Source organism: Molothrus aeneus, chromosome 1 (genome assembly GCF_037042795.1).
Source record: "Molothrus aeneus isolate 106 chromosome 1, BPBGC_Maene_1.0, whole genome shotgun sequence".
Taxonomy (NCBI): Eukaryota; Metazoa; Chordata; class Aves; order Passeriformes; family Icteridae; genus Molothrus; species Molothrus aeneus.
Window position 1 is genome coordinate 99,644,726 of NC_089646.1, and position 19,579 is coordinate 99,664,304.

The 19,579-nt window shown below is 44.3% G+C and overlaps 1 protein-coding gene across 4 annotated transcripts in view; it reads right to left on the reverse strand.

Moving 5' to 3' along the window:
* LDLRAD4 (low density lipoprotein receptor class A domain containing 4) overlaps positions 1 to 19,579 on the reverse strand; it is a 284,002-nt gene that overhangs the window by 18,484 nt on the left and 245,939 nt on the right. For 2 of the 4 annotated variants that reach the window (XM_066561328.1, XM_066561317.1), the window contains exon 4: positions 3,626 to 3,780. In XM_066561328.1, the coding sequence (XP_066417425.1) occupies positions 3,626 to 3,780 (155 nt within the window). Of the gene's footprint in view, positions 1 to 3,625; positions 3,781 to 6,765; positions 6,992 to 7,331; positions 7,413 to 19,579 lie in introns of those variants that run through there. The other 2 variants (XM_066561345.1, XM_066561337.1) reach the window with 2 other exon arrangements.

Genomic DNA, 19,579 nt, shown 5'->3' on the forward strand with positions numbered 1-19,579 from the left:
TCTGTTAATGTAAAAACAGGGCTGGAATGCTTAATGGCCTCACTAGGAGAGGGCAGGCAGCATCCCCAGCACTGCAGCAGAAGCACCCACTGCTCCTGAGCCCTCACTGTTTGTCCTGCCCTTGGGCTGCAACCTGCTTAAGGCCTTGGCCCAATAACCAAGGTAATAAAATACCAAAGACCAGGGGAAAGACTGGAAGATGATACTCCAGAAGAATTAAAAGAAAAATAAATTAAAAATATAAAGATGAACAGAAAACTGTATTTACAGAACAGGCGCGTAACAACATTTAGCGCGCACTTGCAGAAGAGCAGCCTTTTTTTCCTATGACTGGTCCTTTTTCTGCCCTTCAAACATTACTTCAAATCTTCTTAATATTCTAACTTCTAACTTGGCCTGAAAGTTGAAATTCTCATTATCATCCTCTTTTATTTTCATTTTATTTGAGGGTGTTTCTTCAGGGTGGTTTTTTTGTTGTTATTGTTGGGTTTTTTTGTTGTTTTTTGTTTGTTTGGGTTCTTTGGTTTGTTTTTGTATAACCACAAAGAAGTTCAACCAGAAAAAGAAATCCACTAATATCTTTCATTTAAAAAAAAAATCCACTAATATCTTTCATTTCAGAAAAAAAAAATCCACTAATATCTTTCATTTCATTACTTCTGATGCCTAACCCATGAGTTTTACAGGTGTGAGGCTGGTAATAAAGGCAGCAGGTAATTTAGCTGATCACTCCAATTACACTCTGTAGAAGAACCAGAATAAGAGAGATGATTTATTCAACAGTTGATCTTTATGCAGCCAGAAATCTGTGCAGGTCAGCCACCACTCAGCTGGTGGAAGGCATGATTACCTAGAAACAGGACAAGCTTAAGGAAAAAGAAAAGTGAAGGTAACAAAAGGACCAAAAAAAAAGAAAAAAAACCCAAAAAACCGAAACAACAACAAACCAAACAAAAAACCCAAACAAACAAACAAAAAAACCCCCATCTGAACAGGAAAGGCTGAGTTCTACATTTTGATACACGTCTGCTAACCCAGTTACATGAAAGGGCGTTCACTTCAGAACTAGCCAACAGTCAAATAACTTGCTTTACCATCTTCTTTCAAGAAACATGTCTGAATTTCCTCTATTCCCATTCACTATTTCTCTCCCAAAAAAAATTCCTTAAGTCACAATAATATTTTCTTCAGGTATTAGTGGTTAACAAACATTTATATCTGTTTTCAGAGTCTATATACCATTAAAAAATACTCCCTTGCAAGAAAATCCACTTGGATAGCGTGTGCACACAGAGCAAGGTGTGCCTGGCACAAAAAATGAATTTTAGAAGCGTATAACCTGCATCTCACCACTCACACTATCTATTATCTTGAGCAAGCCACTCCACTGTGGACAATGAGAACAGAGTGGTCATTTGCAGTTTCTCGCCACAGAGCATTTACTTCAGTTTTCTGACCCTTGTTCTCTGCACATTGCTTTTAAGGTTTGCACTGCACAGCCAGTTTCTATCAGAATTTCCTTCTAACACCTGACACAAAAGAAAATTCAAAGTTTCTGACATCTCAACTCAGAGACCTGTAAATCCCCATTCCCCACAAGTATGACCTTCTTCTTATAAGAGCTGCAGCTTATCAGAAATTCAGATGAGTAATAGTGATGACAAATCTATACCAAAGGCTTTCAGAGGAATTAGTAACTGGTTCTTGCCATCCCCTCATCAATTCCCATGAAGTGCTCATTTGGCTGTGATTATCATTACTTATAATGGTGACATCAAACTGAAACTGAGTCAGTGTTTTAAAAATTATTTAAGATCAGTTCTGGGCACTAAAGCAGCTCCCAAGTCCCTGCTGCCAAACTGCATGTTCTTCTTTACAAGAAGGCAAAGTTTTCTCCCTTGTGCCCAAGAGGAAAAAAAAAAATCACTGGCTCTGATAACAGACAATAGTAATGAACCATACAAAGGAAATAATGGGTTATTTCATGCATTTGACAGCTTACTACAGTTTAAAAAGATTTGTGAAAATGAAAATGCATTTCATTTATCTCAAACTACTTCATTTTAGGCATCTGTAGCAATTACAGCTAACATTTTTCAGACAGAATTGTGGTTCTTGAATTACAGTGTCCATTTCAAAGCAACATTCAAATTAATCTAGTCAATTTTTCCAGTCCTCAAGTCCATGAGGTGAAGGTTTGACAAGTTCCAGTTTCATCTGTAACCAAATTAGAGCTAACCATTCGTACACTACCCAAGTGCCAGGCAGTGAGGCAGCCTCTGCTTGAGGAGGCAGCTCCTTTCTTCCCCCTGCAGCCTCCAAGGAAAGAGCAATTCACCCCAGCAAAATGGCACAGGTGATGTACTAAGAGACAGCTTTGGGAACCCTGTATTGTCACATTGTACAGCTGACTTTCAGCAGGGAGCTGCCAACTGCCAGGGAGGCAGCTCCACAGCAGCCCCGTGGCATCTCTGCCTCCCCTGCTGAAATCTAACCATAACAAAAAAAGCAAAAGCAAAAAGCCAGCAATTAGTGTTCAGCCAGAGCAGTCCCCTGAGGCCTCTCACCATTACCTTGGCAGCTCCCTAAGGAGCACAAAGAGGGAAGAAACATAAGACTGGGATGGATAAAAAGGTGAGACTGTGGTGTTAGAACTGGTGTAAACCATTATGATCACATCTCTCAGTTATAATCCGACTTTTTTTTGACAGCAAAAGGAAGCTGTGAACTCAGCACTGTTACCAGGAATTCAATGCATCAAAAAGTGACTTCATAAATGGCCCCTTGGCCATCACTGTCAGCAAAGGGCACCTCTCTGGGAAGAGCACATCAGAAGGAAGGACCTCCCTGCAACACCACAGGATGCTGCACGGCTTGTGGGGGATATCCCAAGGTCAGGGACACACTGTGCTTAACCCTCACAAGGGACCAGAGCATCCCACCCAGCAAACTCCTGGCTCACAAGGCAAATTAGGTGCTCATTTATTCTTGGGTTCACTAAACACACTCTTAACAAGTACTGACTGAGATGCTAATCTTAAGCCTTTGACTCTGTAACAACACATCTTAAGCATGCCAGGTCCTTGGAGAGATCCTTTTCCTAGCCTCTTCTTGCTGTTTTAGTGGAACAAACTCAACATTTTCCTGGGCCCTTACTGGGACAGTGGTTTTGATACAGCAAACAGCCATGGCAGCTTCACAAAACAGTAACAGAGCTAAAACCCCAGGATATCAGACAATACATGGAAAGTCATAACAACATGTATTTCAAATCTTTGCACCCCAGCTCATCTCCATTCATTCCCCTTCCACGCTCCCCTCTCAAAGTACAGCAGCAGCAAGCACAATGTCCCATCTAAGCCTCCAAATGCAAAATGAATATAGGCTACATAAAACATAGCAGGGTCTAAAAATAATTAAAGAGGGTGTACCTTAAATTTGCGTTACAAATTTGGTTTTCTAATGACAAATACAAGTCTGGCAAAAGACCTAACTATAGGGAGTATTAAAAGTGATATCAGAAGTTTTTCCAGCAGCTTCCTGTACCAGAGCTCTTTGGGAGGCTTTGCTGCAGGCCCCTACAGCCCAAAGAAAAGGGAGTTTGGTGCAGGGGGTTCACACTCACCGTCTGCAGAGTTTCCTCCTGCCTTCGGCTTTGGCTCTGTCGGTTGATAAAGGAGCGTGTCGAGAGTTTGTAATGGTTCAACAAGCAGATGATGACTACCACCATAACAGTTATAACCACGATTATAATGATGATTTGAACAAACTCCAGTTCAGCTAAAACAAAGGAAAAAAAAGAGGAAAATGTGTCATCAACACACAGAAGGTTAACCCTCAAAGCAACAGCCTGAAAAGACACTCAGTATTTCTCTGAGACTGATCTGGCTTGAGATACTCTTGCTGTCCATTCTGCAAAGTTTTGTGATGAAAACTGTTCTAAAAAGTATGAAAATTATTTCATTTTTGCCAGAGCAAACTGACCAGCATCAGTGGCTGTAGGTCAAAACTAAGAAGCTTCTTAGTGATCCTTCTCTGCAGCCTCCAAAGGAAACAAACTCTTCAACATAAACACTGCAGATGAACTTTTTGGACAAAACAATTTCACTGAACAAAAACCCAAAGAAACCTCATACACACAAACCCCACTCTATTTTAATAGCCACCTGTAGTACCAATAGAGTCCAGAGAGCTTCATAAGCTTCAAAGCCTGAGAGGAATCAGGACACTGATTATTTAGTACACTAACCTTAATTTTTTTATCAAGTCAAGAGCATGAAAGCTATTTAACTAGAGTGGAAAGCCTTAAGCCTATTGAATCTACATGCAGTGTCTTTTTCAATTACCACCTTCTCTCTGAGTGTAACGCTAACTTTTCCAGGCCTTTCCCAGTCAGGTAAAAATCTAAAAAGAACTCTGGTACACTAAAACAAGAGATGTTCCACCACGGATAAAAATGAAACCAGGGCCCTAGTTGTTGCAAGAGATACAATTACAATGAACTTCGTCAGAACCCATCATCTTATCTGAAGCCCTGCCTATACCACAAATATTAAGTATATTTAGAAATGAGTCACTCTTGCACCCTTTTGGCTACACTGGAGCAGCAAGGATGAGCAATGTAAGGGGAAAAATTGCCCTTTGCAGCTACCTAGTTGATGACATTTCTATGGAAACTGCATTGCTCACAGGGGATGCTCTCATCTTGAAAGACAACTCCAGTTAATGGGAGGAGGTCTTTGGTTGCTAGGCTGGTAGAAAAAGCAAAGAAGCAGCTCAAGTTGCTCAGTTTCAGTACTTTCCAAAAAGGGCACTACTTTTTGGATGCAAAAACATGAACTTTGGAGAACTGATACTAAACTTCTGTTTTAAAAAGTTAACAAGGAAAGAGAGATGCCATATGAAAATGAAAGCACAGAACAAGCATCAGCAAACAAGCCCCTTTCCCCCCCATCTTTAATTTGCAGCCATGCTCAGCTTTCTGTGTTACAGCAGAACACTTGTACAGACACAACACAACTGTGAAGCTGAGCTACAAGAACACCACTAAAACATAAAACCCAAGATGAACCTGCAGTGGACCTAAAGGAAACCCAAGGCAGTTTCATTATTCTAAGATCTCTTGCAAACAAAACGCAGACTACAGGAGCCGCAAGCGTGCTGGTGTCCAGCGGGGGCTGGTGCCAAGGTCCAGCTGTCTGTCACCAGCTACCGGCAGGCACAGCCACAGCACCCAAGTGCCGAGGGTCTGCAATCGTCTCCTGAGGAGTAACTAAGCCTACTTAAGGCTAAGGAAAGAGTACAGGGCAAAAATATGTCTATCACTTTATCACTCTTCGCTGTTAAGTACTTCCCACTCATCATTAAGACCAGCAGCGTTTTCAAAGAATTTGGTTAGTCAGTGCTTGGTGCTCTGCTTTTGCTATCAACCCCACAGGCAGGTCAGTGATCTTTCTTTTTCCCCTTTCTTGTGTCACTGGAAGCTAACAACGTCAGCACCAAAAGATCAAAAAGCCAGAAGAACAGAATTAATTAAAAAATAAACCCACCCAAACCACAGTTAAGTTAAAAGTCTTGGTTTTTCTTGGCTCAGAAACACAGACTTCACACAGCTGACAACTTCTGCAATTCACGTTCTGTGGCTACTGAAGTACTAAAGGGTTTCTTTATACAAACTTTTTTTGGATCCATGTCACATTTTACACTGGAAATTGAGAGACTGTTGCTAAAGGGCAACATGCAAAACAACCAATGTTTATTTGGGCTTTCCTAGAATGCACAGATCACTAGAATGACATGTTACTTCTCTATCTGCCAAGGACACAGTCTTCTAAATTTATCGAGACCCCTGCATTTCAGTGCCGAGGGACACTACCTCTCCCTTAGAGATGAGTGATTTGGTCGGTGACCACTTCCCGTGGGAGGGAATCACTTAAAATATTTGATTAAAATATGGCCACATAATAAAGAAAATAAAAACCACAGCACACAGCTGTGAGCACATGGGATTTCCCACATTCAGTTTGCATTGTAAACAACAAACTGCAACAGAACACCTTAATGATGTTCAAGAGGATTTCCTCAATGGAAAAGCACGGGGAAAAGAAAGATAATTTTAAATCCCTTCTTCCTCCTGAGTGACATTCCTGCTGTTCATTAGGTTATTAGCGGTAAAAAGCAAAGGCAGCCTGCAGCAGCAGTCTGTACTTGCTGGCACTGATCGAGACCATTTAAATAGTTCCTAGCGGCTGCTGACAGGCACTGGGTCACCGCGGCCCCCATCGCGTCCCCTGCCCGACACCTGCCAGGCGCGAAGGGCCACCGCCTTCCAGACAGGCATCTCCTCCTCCCCACTTTTCCCGTAAATTGACTGGGAAAGAAGCCGGGCAAAGGTTCAGGGAGAGAAATGCTTTGGTTTTACTACCCTGAGCCTGTCACACTCACATACATCCGCTTCTTTACGCGCAAGAAACAACGTTTCTAATAAAAATTCTCCAGCGGAAAAAAACCTGAAACCAAACACAACGTTTCAGGGTAAACGCCCAACACGGAAAAGGCAACGCGCTAATCAAATTACCTTCTCAGAAGAGCTCGAAAAGAGAGACATAATTTACAGCCCTAGCAGCGATCACACCAGACCGTCACCCCGAGCGAGCCTCCCCCCGCACACAGATCCCGCAGCTCCGCCGGCGAGCGCTCCCGGGCTCTGCAGTGCCCCGGGCCGCATCCCGCGGTCCCTGCCCCTGCGGCCCTCCGCGCCGGTACCTCTTTCCAACAACAGGTCTTTTAACCGCGCATCCTTCACCGCTGTCTTGTTAAGCCGCTCACTGGACATGCTCGCCTCCGCCGGGCGGGGGGCTCAAGCCGCTCCGCCAGCCCCCGCGGCGGGCACCGCATCCCCGGCAGCCCCGGGCTCCATCCAGCGAGGGGACACGGTCAGGGAGGCTGCCAGGGAACCTCCCGCCCGCGCCTCTCCCGGCGCTCGGAGCGCGGCTGCCGCCCCGCAGCCGCAGCCGCAGCCGCCGGAGCGGGCGGGCACGGCCGGCACCGGCCGCTCCCGCCCCGCCGTGCCCCGGCCGCGCGTGTGCGCGCACGCACGGACACCAGGGTCCCGCCGGGCTCCGCGCCCGGGGCGAAACGAGTTCGAAAAAAAAAAAAAAAAAATCGAAAAACCCAAACCACAACAACAATAAAAAGAAAAAAATTTAAAAAAACAGTCGACCGGCGAGAACAAAAAGAACGGAAAGGCGCTGCCCCGCTGGTGGGCGAACCCCGCGGGGAGGCGCGGAGCGCAGACAGGGAGGGAAGGAGGGATGCAGGAAGGTCCGTACCTGACCCGCGCCGCCGCCGCCGCTCTTTAAGCCCGGCCCGGCGCGGCGCGCTCGGGGCGCCCCGGCTCCGCCGCCTGCCCGGCCCGCCCGCGCCTGCGCCGCGCCCGCGCCGCCCCCGCGCACGTGCCCGCGCCCCGCCCCGCCCCGCCCGCCGCGACGGGACCGCGCGGGGCCGGACGCGCTCCCGGCCCTGGGCCCTTCAAAGGGCACCGGCTGCCAAAGCTCGGTGCCAGCGCTCCATCGACAGCGAGAGGGATCCCAGGATCCTCCGAGCTGCGCGGCCACCGCTTCCTTATCCGAAGTTTCACGGGCAGTTGTGTGTGTCTCCGCGTGTGCGTAAAATATTAGGGAGTCGCATCCCGGAGCTATACCGTAAAACCATAACCATCAGAAGGAACAATGCCTGTAACCTCAAGTTAAAAAAATAAAACCTAAAGAAGGAGGGGAAAGAAGAACACCGGGCTCCAGCCGCATGTGTGTTTCTTTGGCAGAACTCCCAGCTCCAGCAGTGAGTGCTGCCTTCCCCTGAAGCCCTGTGCCTCCCAGTGAACACCTCTACTGTCCCTGAACCCCTGTGCCTGCCCCTAAACTCCTCTGCCCCCCCGATCCCCTATGCCTGCCCCTCTCTAGCTCCTTTCTGGCTGAGGAACGCTGCCAGGTGGGTTCCTCGTCCCCCTCCCCACCCGTACTCGCACTCAGCACCACAATGGAGGCCAGCAGCAGGGACTTCGGGCTGTCCCTGCTGCCACTGTGCAAAAGAGCAGCACAGTCCCACAGGGTCTCTGCCATGTTAGGAAGCACTGTCAGCACCATGTCCCCCACTTCCCAGGATATTCCTTCTATACTGGTTTCACCATCATGGCCAAGACTCCTCCCGTTCCTAGTTACTTCTCTAGATTATGGTGGCATCCCCAAAGCACTGAATGAGACCAGTGTGTTTACGTGAACAGGAAAAGTGAGTTCACCCTCTGGGCCACACTTGGCCCGGGCCTTGGAGCTGCTGAGAGCAAAGGAGATGGTTGCAGCACTGAGGAGGCTCCATGCCCCTCTCCAGCAGGCTGTGCATGGCTCAGCTCAGCTCACAGCAGCACTGCTCTCCCCCACACACAGCCCAGGCCCCCAGGACACGCTGGCAGACCATGGAGGCAGACCCACTGCTGCCCACGCCTCTCATGTTTGTAAATCCCAGGCACCAGCCTCAAATATAAAGATGCCCTAACTCAAAGTCAAAGAGCAAAAGCCAGGAGGGGAAAGAGGCTGAGAGGAGTGGGCCTGCTTGCAGTCACCTATCAAGCTAGCACTATGAAGAGCCAGGGGGTTAAAAATATTAGGGAGACAAATCCTGCTATATATATCCACAACACACAGTAGGGCCCCTCTCCTGGTTACAGGCTATCCCCGCTGTCTGGATTTATTAAACTGTTGTTGACGTTTAGCTTGATACTGCAAGGTCTAAGGCCTCAATCCAAACACAACAGTCAAGCTGAGGGACAGTGATTGTGGACTGTAAATATCCTTTGAGAGTTCCTAGAAGAGCAGAATGAGTTTAAATTATGTGTCAATAGAATGCTTTTGTGCAAGTGGAATATTAACCAAGTACAGCACTGTTACCAGCAGAGATAAGTAATTCAGTACAGATAGCAGATGTGAAGCGCCTTCAAAATTACAATCTGATTGTCCTTAAACTACTTTGAAGACAATTAATTCAACAGACCAGACTTCTGAACATGGCTGTTGTGTGGGCATACCCACTCAATGTGTACAGAGCTGTTGCTGAGGCCAATTACCTTCCTGTTGCAAACTCTTTGTTTTCAAGGACGTTGTAAGATAAAGTTTCTGACCAAAAACTGACCTACATACATCATTCCCCAACCTCATGTTTAAAATTAGAAGCTGGTTTCAGATGAGTGCAGTTTAAAGACTACAAAGAAAGCAGAAAACAAACCCAACTAATATACTGTCATTAATGCTTGTCCTTTACTCATACAATTGAACTGTAGATGTTTAGAGTCTTCAGTTTCTGACGAGCATAAACTCATGAGATAAAATAATTGCTTTAGCAAGACTGGGGACTCAGCACACAGACTGGTAACCAACACACTACTACCTCTCTAGCCCAATACCCACCAACTATTATTGTGCAAGTGCAGGCATAATGACTGCAAAATGGTCACAGACTTCTGTGATATGCATCCTCAAGAACGTCCTCAGAACAATATTTGGCTCATCACCTATTTATTAAGAATTTATCACAAACTTTTTAATGTGAATCAAGCCCTGTGCCAGAGAGCCCATATAAGATTCTCTGTCCACAAAAATGGGGGAGCAGCTTCCTGCTAAAATTCCAACTAGCAGGTTCCACCGTGACCTCTGAGCAGGACCGCTGCTCTGGCGTCAGGGTAGAAGCTCCTTAAGCAGGTTCTGGCACAGAGTCATAATGCTTCTCCACAGGCCATTACAAGTCTAGCATATTAATGATAAAACCAAGGGCTAGTTAAACTTGGTAACAGGTGAAATTTTATGAAGGACATGTTCACTGATCTGTCTCCTCAGATCATTACTGAGAAAACTAAAGACTCATTCTGGAACCCACAAGAACAAAACCTGAATTTTTTATTTTACTGCTAGTAAAGATGTTAATCTCAAGCGTAAAGAAACAGTCATGCTTTGGTGACCAAAACTGCACACATACTGCTTTCTCAATATGACTTTTGCATTTCTGCTACTTCTCCTTTTTTTTTCTCTGATTCTCTAAAGACATTACTGACTGTGGGCAGCTTCTTGATCAGTTGTGATACTTTGAAGAATAAGAGAAAACCTGCAGTCGCCAAAGTGGACAATAAGGGGGTGTTTCCTCCTGCCTGCAGCCAGCCCCTTGGGGAGCCTGGACAGTGGGTGTGTGTGCAGAGATGCTTCTCCCTCCCTGCACTGGCAAGCAACTTCAAGGCTTCAAGCAACTGCAGATGCACCCACTGAATGCCCCATGCCCCCACCTCTCAAACTGCCTCCACCTAGGGGAAATGTTCACCTTTCTGATTAAATCTAGAGTTTGTCAGAAAAAGATGGAGGAACAGCACCAACCGAGGGAAAGAAAAAGTGCTTTTCTCATAGGCAGTGAACTCCAGTAACTGATTTGCCAGTAGTATGTGTCCAGATGTATTATGTTGTGTTTAATGTGATTAGGTGCAAGGAACAAGCAGATGGGAGCACTGTGGAGAGATTAGCAACAAAACCCAAAAGAAGTAAAGTTGGTGGAGAGAAGAAGACAGTATTTAAGGCCTCTAAATTAACTCCCTGTTAAAGCTGTTCTTTACTCTGCAGTAATAAGAAGGATTAGGAAATTCAGGCAGTCCTTCATATGCATAGTTAGTTGCACAGCCTGAGTGATCCCTGTGCTGGCCATGCATGCAGTGGTTTGTTTTCCTCTGCTGGAAGGAGGGTTCAGTCAGGGACACTGAATTATAACATGCTGATTTAAAAGTAATCACCGTTTCAGACCTGACTAGCACTGGCTCTGTTTACACTGGCGAGTGAGAAAATCTCCTTATGAATTATCCCCACTGCAGTTCTATTAGTCCTCACATGTTGGCTCGACATAGGCAATTTACAGTTGTCTGTTCCAGCAGGGTTAAATGGTACAGTGAGCATAATGCCCTGGCCCTGCTTACCCTGCAGATCACACTGCTGGTAACTTGGATGCTCCCCTGAAAAACAGGTACAGAATGCTGTACATTCAGAATACAGGTACAGCAGATGCTCCCTGCCACTGCTGAAAAACAGGTACAGAATTTCCTGGTGCTGATGCTTGAGGAACGAGAAGCTCTGAGCAGGGAAAGGCAGCTGTAAATATGAGGAAGATAATCAACCCAGACTATTCAGACCAGGAAAACATCTCCAAGGGGACAAAGTCACTGGGTGTCTGAGAACCACAATTTCCCACCATTAGGGTGAATATTGTGATACAGTGGCTTCCATGTGTTTTAGTCATTGGCTGCTTTAATCCTCCATTTAGTTCTGTCCAAAATTAGTGAACAAAATCAGCTGTGCTGAAAATACTGCACCTCCTTCCACCCTTAGTTTTGATCACATTCCACAGCTTTTGTCACATTTTGAGCTCAAATCGACTAAGTGTAAAAATGAGCTATTTAAGTAAGAGAAAAGGCAAGAAAGGATCACAATATTGTTTGTTTGGGGTTTTTAATATTCTGTTATTATTCAGAGCTCTCCCAGCAGTTATTGCAGTTAGTACCTGGTACTGGATTCTGTGGAGTCTCTGGTTGCAGCATGACTACCCTCCCTAAGCTCCCTGTGGTTTCCAAACAATTCCCAGCAAGTACAGGAAAGAATCATCCCTCATTATTAATATTTTTTTTCTGTTCAAGCAGGAGCTGGAAGAAATGCACTAAGAACCACATTAAAAAGCTGAGAGATCACATCATGCATTATCCTGCCATAGGAATGGATGAAAGTTAAATGAGGGATAGAATTAGCATGGATGCTAGAATTAAGCACATGCAAAAATCCACTTCCAACACAAAACTGAAAGCCCTGTTGTAGAAGTATAGGTTGCTAAATAAGCTATTAGTGGTATTTTAGACACACAAACAACGTTCATTCTTCCACTAAAGAACATACTTCAGTTACAGAGAGTCTCCTGCCAGGTGGATTATTCGCTCCATAAATCTCAATTGCCAGCAAACTCCCTGGCAGCCAGGAAAAGAAAACAAGGGGCACTCGACTGCAGGTTAACAGACTATCAAACATTTTACTACTTTCTGACTAAGGTGTATGCAAAGACTTCAAAAAGCTGGACAGTGCAGAAACATCACAAGGAAACCCAGCAACCAAAAAAAATATAATCTCAGGGCAAGACAGAACAGAGATAAGAAGGGAAAGCAGAACCAGGATTACAATACAGTACTAAAAATACAAGTAGAATGTGAAGAGCTGTGTTTTATTTCTGACATGAATATAATCAGCTGGTTTAGAGATACAAAGCTCTGCTTCACTGATGGTGCTGTCTTGTACCTGAAAGTAAAGGATGAAGAGAGAGCCTGGAAAAAGTATCTGAAGACATATGGGGAACAAAGGAAATCAACAGAATGCAAAATTTGAGGTCAGCAATGACATAAAACTAATGCTTTTAAAGAACTACAATGCCAATATAAGCTAGTGTTAACATTTAAAAGTGAGCAAAGGAAAGACTTCAATACTGGTAAATGAATCTACATGCAAAACAAAGGAATTTGTTTTCTTTCATCCTGCAGTTTTCTTATCATTTGTCTTGCAGCATTTACATACATGCTGTCTGGATGTGTAATCATAAGGGAAATTAACCCTGGATAACCCCATGCTGCAGCACGTTTATAGAAATTGCTCTAGAGAAAACAACTCTAGGAATAAAATGAGGGATGTTCAAACCATCGGAAATCAAGTGAGTCACAGACACGATAGGTCTGAAGGATGGGAAAAATCTCTTTATGAGAACATGCCATTAAACATTACAATCAAGCATAAAATTGCTCTGCCACAGTATTTTGTTTTATTTGCATTGTTAAATTTCTTCTCCTAACAATAATGGATAGTTTATAGCACTAATGATTTATACAAAAGGAGCTGTGTAAATGCATCCCAAATGGGGCCTTCTTTCTTAAGAACCACAGACTCAGTTTCCTTCAGCTTGATGGCAGATCAGTGACTCACACAGATTTCACATCTGCCTCAGGATACAATGGCGCAGCTTCTAACGAGGTTTCACGATGGATTAAGCTCCTATGGTGCAAGAGAGGTGCAAAAACTTTTGCCAGTTTAGAAAAGCACACGGCATTTCCACGAATTGCCATGGTGCAAGAACTGCAGAGGCTCTGCCATTAACAACTGTTATCAGATTGCTAAATTCATTACTTCTGGCTTCTGCAAGGCCACTTAAAATAAAATACATGACTGGCATGCAGTTCATGTATGTCCATGCACAGAAACACAGCTTTTCCCCAATAAATCAATGTAATTCATCACTTTGTATACGAGCATTTAAATGTGTCTGCAAAACACATTCACCTCATTTGCAGTGCACCCTCAAAAGAGTGAGGATTGAGATTTTTAGTGGACAAAATTATTTGGATTTGCTCTCGTTTATAACCCTCTTTATGATATAGCACAGTAATTTATTCCAAATCCACAGCATTCCAAAACAGTAAAGTCAGACTCCCTGAAATCAGAAATCAGAAGAGTGACAGAAAACATCCCTGTGGGATCCACCTAGATCTTAACTTTCCAGAGTGTCCTTGACCTTTATGTCAGAATTAAGGTATTCATTCATGCTTGATTCCAGCAGCTGAAGCATTAAAAAAATCATTTAATTTAAGGCAAAATCTTGAGAAAGGACAACACTGGGAATAAGAATCAGAATCTAGTCAAGATCTCTTAGGCCAGCAAGAATGAGAATAGTTGCAGATAAAAAGTACTCGGGTCATGGGGAAGTATCAGGAAGTTTGTAATGCACTTCTTTTCTGACTAATGGGCTAAGTGAGAGTGTGTGGACAATAACCCTCAAGCAGGAGATGTGAAGAAGAAATAGGAGAAGTCCACAGAGAATGTCAGTTGTCAGATGCTTCCTGCAGTTTTTCCATAACCATTTATCGGGAGCCAGTTTTAACGCATCATCACAGGCATTCCTCAGCAAGCAGCAGCGTTTCTGTCACTTCCTTCAGACTGGAAAAGGAGTAAGACTTCCCAAAAATACATCTTCTAGAAAAGAGGAAATTAAGCGAGCAAGCTCAGCACTCAATGGAATGGGATACCTCACTGCTACTTGTGAAAAGCAGACCTCTGAGTAAACCACCAGCGAAATGACAACCACACTGCAGAAGCTACCAGGATATTTTTACCACAGCAGAATATGTTATCTTTTCATTTTGTAGAAAGGCAATAAAAATTCATAAGATTCATGCTCTGCATTTAAAGAGAAAAGCTTGGTAATACAGCATTCAGACCACATGGTTTTTAACATTACCATGAATGGTCTAAGTTCTTCAGTCTTCTGACATGTTCACAGGGATGGTGTTTACATTGACTTGTTCATAGTACATCATATCACATTTTAATGATTCAGTTCACTCTGACAAAAGGAAACATCTGCCATAATTTTTTTCTTTCGTGAACTTTATCACAATTAAAAATCTGACGTTTCACCAGCCTGTGTGCCAACTGAGAAGAACGCCAAGTTCGGCACTTCCCGATACATACAAATGAGTGCGGCATGAACAGCTAGTACCAACAGCACCAAGCCATCACTGACTTGTCAGCTCTCACCACAAAAGAGAAGAAAGATCACAGTTTGTGGGCAATAGTTTTATAATCTTGATCTGGTTTCCATATGACAGAGTGCAAGAGAGAGAAAGCAAAAAAAAAAAAAAAAAAAAAGATAAAAAGAACGTTTTGCAGCTCTGTGTGATGACAACATAAGATTTCTATGTCTTGCCCTATTGCAGCCAGAAAAATATTAAAACAGCATGTCAAAACTGGCATCGCTTCTAAAAATGATTTCCAAACATTGCTTGATGGACAGCACCCTAGCAACTCGATACAAAGCTTAAATCTGCATCTATTTTACATAAAATGAGACCAATCCCACCCAAGGCAATGACAGAATTCTCGTTTTCAGCAGAATTAATGGTATCTACAAACTCAAGCCACTTCTGAGACACTACATGCAACAGTAAGGCAGCTTGACCATTTACCATCAGTACCCTGTGTAAGGGCAAGCCAACTTCTGTATTTTTAGGCAGTTTAAATTACACTGTCATTTCAGGATGGAAGCCAAGAGCCAGGAGCAAAACCAGCAGCCATGCAGTGCTAGCTCATACGTAGAGTAGCAGAGTCCCACTCTACTGTGATGTTACTGAGTCCAGGCAGTCAGAGGGATGGATGTTTCTGAACAGAATCCAGGACAGAGATGCAGTCTCAGTGATGGTTGAGAGATGTTTCCTAACACTGCTGTTCCATCCATTTGTTCCCTGTAGCCCTAACATAATATTGGATCAGGTAGGATACAATTAAACTTGAAGTGTCTCATAGGAGAACCTCAGGTACCAAAAAGGAAAAATGACCCTGTATACGGAATATACAAGACTACATACAAAGTATGGCATAGATGCTTAGGGAGATGCATAATCTACTAGCTGTGAGATCCGACTGAGACTGAGTTTCTCCCCTTAACTCTGTCACAGACCTGTTAGTGACCTAAGGCAAGTCCTTTCAGCTCTTCCTGCCTGTCCTCTCCATTCTTCTCTCTCTTGGTATCACAGCAGCACCTATGCAGCGCTTCCACAGAGCACAGCCTCACTCACCTCAGCCTTCACATGCTGTCCACTGCCAGTGCCATGTGTCATTTGGGCTGCTAAGCTGCTTTTGAAGATGACATGTGAGCATCAAAATCACAAAGATGCATTTTCAAAATATGCCCAGTGGTAAGTGAACAGGTGCCTTTTCCTAGTTAGCAAAAGGCTGGTCCCAAGGGACCGCAATGGTATTTTCCTGTGTGTGACAGCAAAAAACCCCAAAATTTGCTTGAAATCTTACCAGATGCACTGGGAAATGATATCTAATGCATCTTACAGTTGGTTGGCTGGTATTTTTGGATGGGAGGCTGCATTGCAAACTACTTCATCCTGTATTCCCACTCTGTACAACTGCACATCCGATATTGTACTGACTCACCGGTAGCATTTTTGTGCAGCCCACTAAAGAGATAACACTACACCCCATTTGGGTGGGGCAAGGCTTTCTGGGCAAACTGACTTGTTGGAGAGGAAGTTCTGAGAGTAAGATACTTGTTTTTGGGGTCACAGAGAAACCATGATCTCTTGTGTGTGCATTCAGAGCAGGAAAAACACATCCACTCCCTCTCACTTCTCCATGTTACCCCATTGGGGCAGCAAAACTACTGATGCTTCACATTTGGTGCAGCCCTAATTTTTAATATAAAACGCGATTTTTTATTAGGATTAGGGTAAAGAGTTAAAACCAAATAAATCCAAGTTTTTATGCAGCCTTCAGGGAGAAGGCTAAGCTTTGTGCCCAGCCTAGGAGGGGATGCTGCCCACACAGCACACCTTCCAGACTGCCTCCAGGCAAACCCAGGGCAGACAAAGCCTTCTGGAGAAGCAAAGGGCAGAGAGATCTCTCCATCATCCTTTCCACTCTGGGATCAGGGGTCTCTGCCACACTTCTGATCCGCTGAGTTTTAAGTCAAAGCTGCAGAGAATCAGCCTGAGCCAGGCAAGCATTTTACAGCGCTGCTCTGTGATCCCCCTGCCACCGGCGCCGCTTCACGCGTTCGTGCAGCGACTCCAGAAACAGCCTTGACTGCTCACCCATTAACTGAGAGGTGCGAGTCAGGTTTGCACTGCTGGGAGACAGGCTATTTTTACCACACTTAGGATGTGCTGTCACAACGTTAAATCCCAGTTGCAGATTTACCAAAAGCGCTAAGGGGATTTGTCCGGGATTTCAGGATGCCGGCATCCTGATCTGCATAGCAGCTCAGACCAGGCTTTTTGCCATTCATAAGTCCCAGACAAATGACTCGTGAGAGCGTGCAGCTTGCCAGCACGGCGCATACCCAGCGAGCACGCGGGGTCTGGGACGTGTCTGACACCAGAGGCATGTGCTGGCCACCTGCACACGGCATCCCAGCCTCCCCCACAGACTTCACCCAACACCTGGCTGCGTCTGTGCGCCCTCTCTTCCGCGCACCATGCCTCGGCACACCACACCACGAGGACCACACATGTGGCAGAAGCCTGGCCACACAGCCCCTGCCCTCAGGCAGGGCAGTATTCACTCCTCGTACATCCCACACCATTCCTGCTTTCTCTAGTCTCAACCAAGTGCAGCACAAACTTGCAGTTGCTTCCCTTATAAAGTTTACACCCTGGAGCAAGAGCTTCCCAGCCACTTCTGCCCTCAAGGATTCAATCTCCTGGCTGTGGTAGGTACTCAAAAGGGTCTCCTGGGAGAGATCATTGATGGCTCATGGATAAAGTCTGAGTCTTGGATAAAATCATGGATAAAGTCTAAATTGCTGTCTGACACTCAGGATGGTGAGGCTGAGGTGCTGCCAATACCTTACCTGCCATATTTCCTGCCTTGAAAGTTGCATGTCATCATATTAGCACAGTTTTGCTAAGTGAATTAGAAAAGGCACACCCTTTCCAGGGTTTATCCTGGATTTTTTTTAGACACACCAAATACCTTGCTGTTAATGCATCTGGTCTCTGGTTTACACACCTAAGGCAGGAAGAAGGGAGTTGCTCAATCCATAGCTGTGCATATAAGAAGCATGAATCTGTCATACAACCCAAACTGGCTCTCAGCTTCAATCTATCATTTTTTGGGCAGAAACAGCTTAGACATTTTGAATTTAAAAAGACTGGTAATTTTTTCTTTATTTCCTCTCATATTTCTTGCTCTGAAAGCTCAATCTACGACTTTTTGTTCATTGTAAGTGCCTTACCCAAAGCCAACTTAAACCTGAACACCTCTAAAAATTTTCAGGAAGTTGGTTTTTCTGTTTGGCTTTGGGGTTTGGTTTTTTTGTGTTTTTGCTTTTGAGGTTTGGGGAATGGGAGGGGGCAGGGGGGAAGGGAGGGTTTAAGAGTCTTAGAGTTAAGAGTTTTGGTTCCTAGTATTAGAGGTAAGAGTTGTGCTTCCCAGTGTTAAATCACAGAATTTTGAGGGTCTGGTCTTCTGCTAAAAAAAAAAATAAATTGCTCTTTTTTTTAGCACAGCGTGAATTTTTGTAACTTAAAGAACTGAGTCCCAGTTTCCAAAATGTTCGTATTTTATCTTTTCTGCTATATTCCGCTGTTTCTTCAGTTAATACTTTAACATCCTGCCTGAAACTGAAGCAGTTTTAGGTTCTGCGTTGCCTACACATTTTGTCATTTCTAACACGACAGTTCTGTAACCCGTTTGTTTTCTCAGTGCGTCTTTGAGCATCGCTTGTACTTCACAGTGCAGATGTCTAATGCAGATCAAGGCGGGCGCTGCAGCATATTCTGTTCCAAAAGACATCCCCACCTCCTCATTTGTTTTGCAACATGGCTATCAAAGCACTAAATAAATAACATAATAGTTAGCATATATCCATTGTCTTACATATTCTGCATGGTTTATACATGTTACCTAATTTCTTTACTCTTTTGGAATAGATACAGAGGTGATCTCTTTATATAAATTGTGGATACAAAACAAGATAATAGCTAAACAAAATAATCAGATCAAAGCCCTTTCTCAAATTTCTGAGGCCAAAATAAAACCCATTCATAAGAAAGAACACACACAAAAAAAAAAAATTGTAGACCACCTCTTGCAAACAAATGCAATGCAGGCTAAAGTTTGATTGCAGCTTTTTCTCAGTGAGCCTCTAGCCCAAATCTGAAACCTGACTTCTCTCCCTTAAAGCTCACACTCGGAGGCATGGCTCACTGGTCAATGCAATCTTCAGGGTTTCCCATCTTGAACAATTTATTTTCAGGAACAAAGCCTGGAAGAGATCCAAACCCCCCGTGTGGATTGGCAGCAGCTCAGGATGCTGTCTAGGTGTGTCTGGCTTGCCCAACTAACAACTCTTTCCAGTTCCTCCATGCAGAGCACATTTGTGTTTCACCATACTGCAGAAAGCCACCCATAAACTTCTATTCCCTCTTTTCTAAAAAGGACACCAGTTTTTCCCACTAGATCCCCAGCTTTTTGGGCTGTCAGACACTTTGGGGTTTAGCTGGTGGCTTAGAATTCAACAGTGAATGTACGGTTTAGAATTTACAGCTGGGAAAACAATTTCCCAAAATATCTGTATGAATGCAATGCAGAAATATGCCACATTATAACAGTGAGTATTCTTTCTCAAAATGGAAGTGTTAAATTTCAAGCACAGCCCTATGCCTCAGATGAGCCAAGAAACTTCTGAAATGAGTAGCAGGCCTTGCTCAGCACGCTGCGTGGAAACCAGCCTCTTCCTTCCTGTGCCTCTTGCCCCTCCAGGTAGCCCTGGCACAGCAAAGGAAAGTTTCTCAGCTGTGCTGTTAAGCCAAACTCCCCTTAACATTGTTATCAGGACAGTGTTTCCCAGCTGTTACCATCAAACTGTTAAATCCTGAAATGAGTCCATCTGAAGGTTATTTGTATCATAGAATCATTTAGGCTGGAAAAGACCTGTAAGATTATTGATTCCAAAAACAATCCAA